The 1,181-nt window shown below is 41.9% G+C and overlaps 1 protein-coding gene across 1 annotated transcript; it reads left to right on the top strand.

Annotated features, from left to right (window-relative positions):
• LOC111657003 (acidic mammalian chitinase-like) lies at positions 1-948 on the top strand. The gene is made up of 5 exons (XM_023408957.2): positions 1-22; positions 138-195; positions 292-318; positions 412-616; positions 858-948. The coding sequence occupies exons 2-5, from the start codon at positions 171-173 to the stop codon at positions 916-918; spliced, it is 318 nt and encodes a 105-aa protein (XP_023264725.1). The 5' UTR covers positions 1-22; positions 138-170; the 3' UTR covers positions 919-948.
• Positions 949-1,181: the final 233 nt, after the last annotated feature.

Genomic DNA, 1,181 nt, shown 5'->3' with positions numbered 1-1,181 from the left:
GGGTCTCTCAACTGATCTCAAGGTACGTTCACAAGGGAAAGAAAGTTATCATTTTGATTGTGATTATCTTGAGAATGGTGGCTTTGTTGTGTTGCTTCACTCATAGACCTTGGTCTGTTTTTTGTTGTTACTTGTAGTAATCCAGTGAAGGTGTGAGAAGTGAATTGAAGATGACCAGGCTCACTATTCTTGCAGGTAGTTCATAATGATGTATGTATGTATGTATGTATGTATACACACACGCAAATTATTCTTCATTAACCTTTTTTTCTTCTTATGTATGTTCTTTAGGCTTATGTCTGGTGATTTGCCAGCTGGGTAAGTCCTAATACTCACCATTTGATTTGATGTTTCACTCTTATATCATTACTGTAATCAATGCCTCTTTAACGATCCTTCACTCCAACACAGGATCTGCCACCCAGATGGTGTGCTACTTCACCAACTGGTCCCAGTACAGACCTGGTGAGGGCAAATATATGCCAAAAGATGTGGACCCCTTCCTCTGCACCACTCTGATCTATGCCTTCTCCATCATCAACCATAACAACGAGCTGGTTACCTACGAGTGGAATGATGACGTCCTCTACAAGTCCTTCAACGCTCTGAAGACCAAGTAAGTGGCAAAAGATGAGGTACCCTTGTAGAGGTCACGCTAAGCTACAGAATCCATGAACTAAGAGAAGTTCAGTGCCTTCAGAAGAAGCTTTCAGCAGGGTGATGTTGCTGATTCAAGCTTGAAGATGTTTCCAACTGTAAAATGCAAATGCACCTCTTTCACTTGAGCCTGTTTCAAGCAATTACATGCTTGAATAAAGTCAGATGGAAATTTAATCGATCCTCTCTGCTGCTTCCAGGAATCCTCATCTGAAGACTCTGCTGGCTGTTGGTGGCTGGAACTTTGGTTCAAGACAGTGAGTAACATTTTACACCATAAACACAAAATATCAGTTGTTTGTATTCAGGTACATAGTGCTAGGAGTTATGTTAGCAATGTCCTATAACCCAGATAGCAAAATGAAACCTCAAATCGACTCTGGCCCCTAAACTTACACATCTGGGTTTGTGTTGACAGCCAAGATTTTCTGTGTGTGCCAGAACTAGTCCAGATGTGCAAGTAGCATCTGACAATCATGCTGTATGTGGGCCAGACAGTCAAAACCAGGCGTAGACTGAGCCAC

This window comes from Seriola lalandi, unplaced genomic scaffold (genome assembly GCF_002814215.2).
Source record: "Seriola lalandi dorsalis isolate HSWRI2012SDOR001 ecotype SW California unplaced genomic scaffold, Sedor1 jcf7180001977098, whole genome shotgun sequence".
NCBI classification, from domain to species: domain Eukaryota; kingdom Metazoa; phylum Chordata; class Actinopteri; order Carangiformes; family Carangidae; genus Seriola; species Seriola lalandi.
This window is presented reverse-complemented; position numbering and strand designations above follow the sequence as displayed.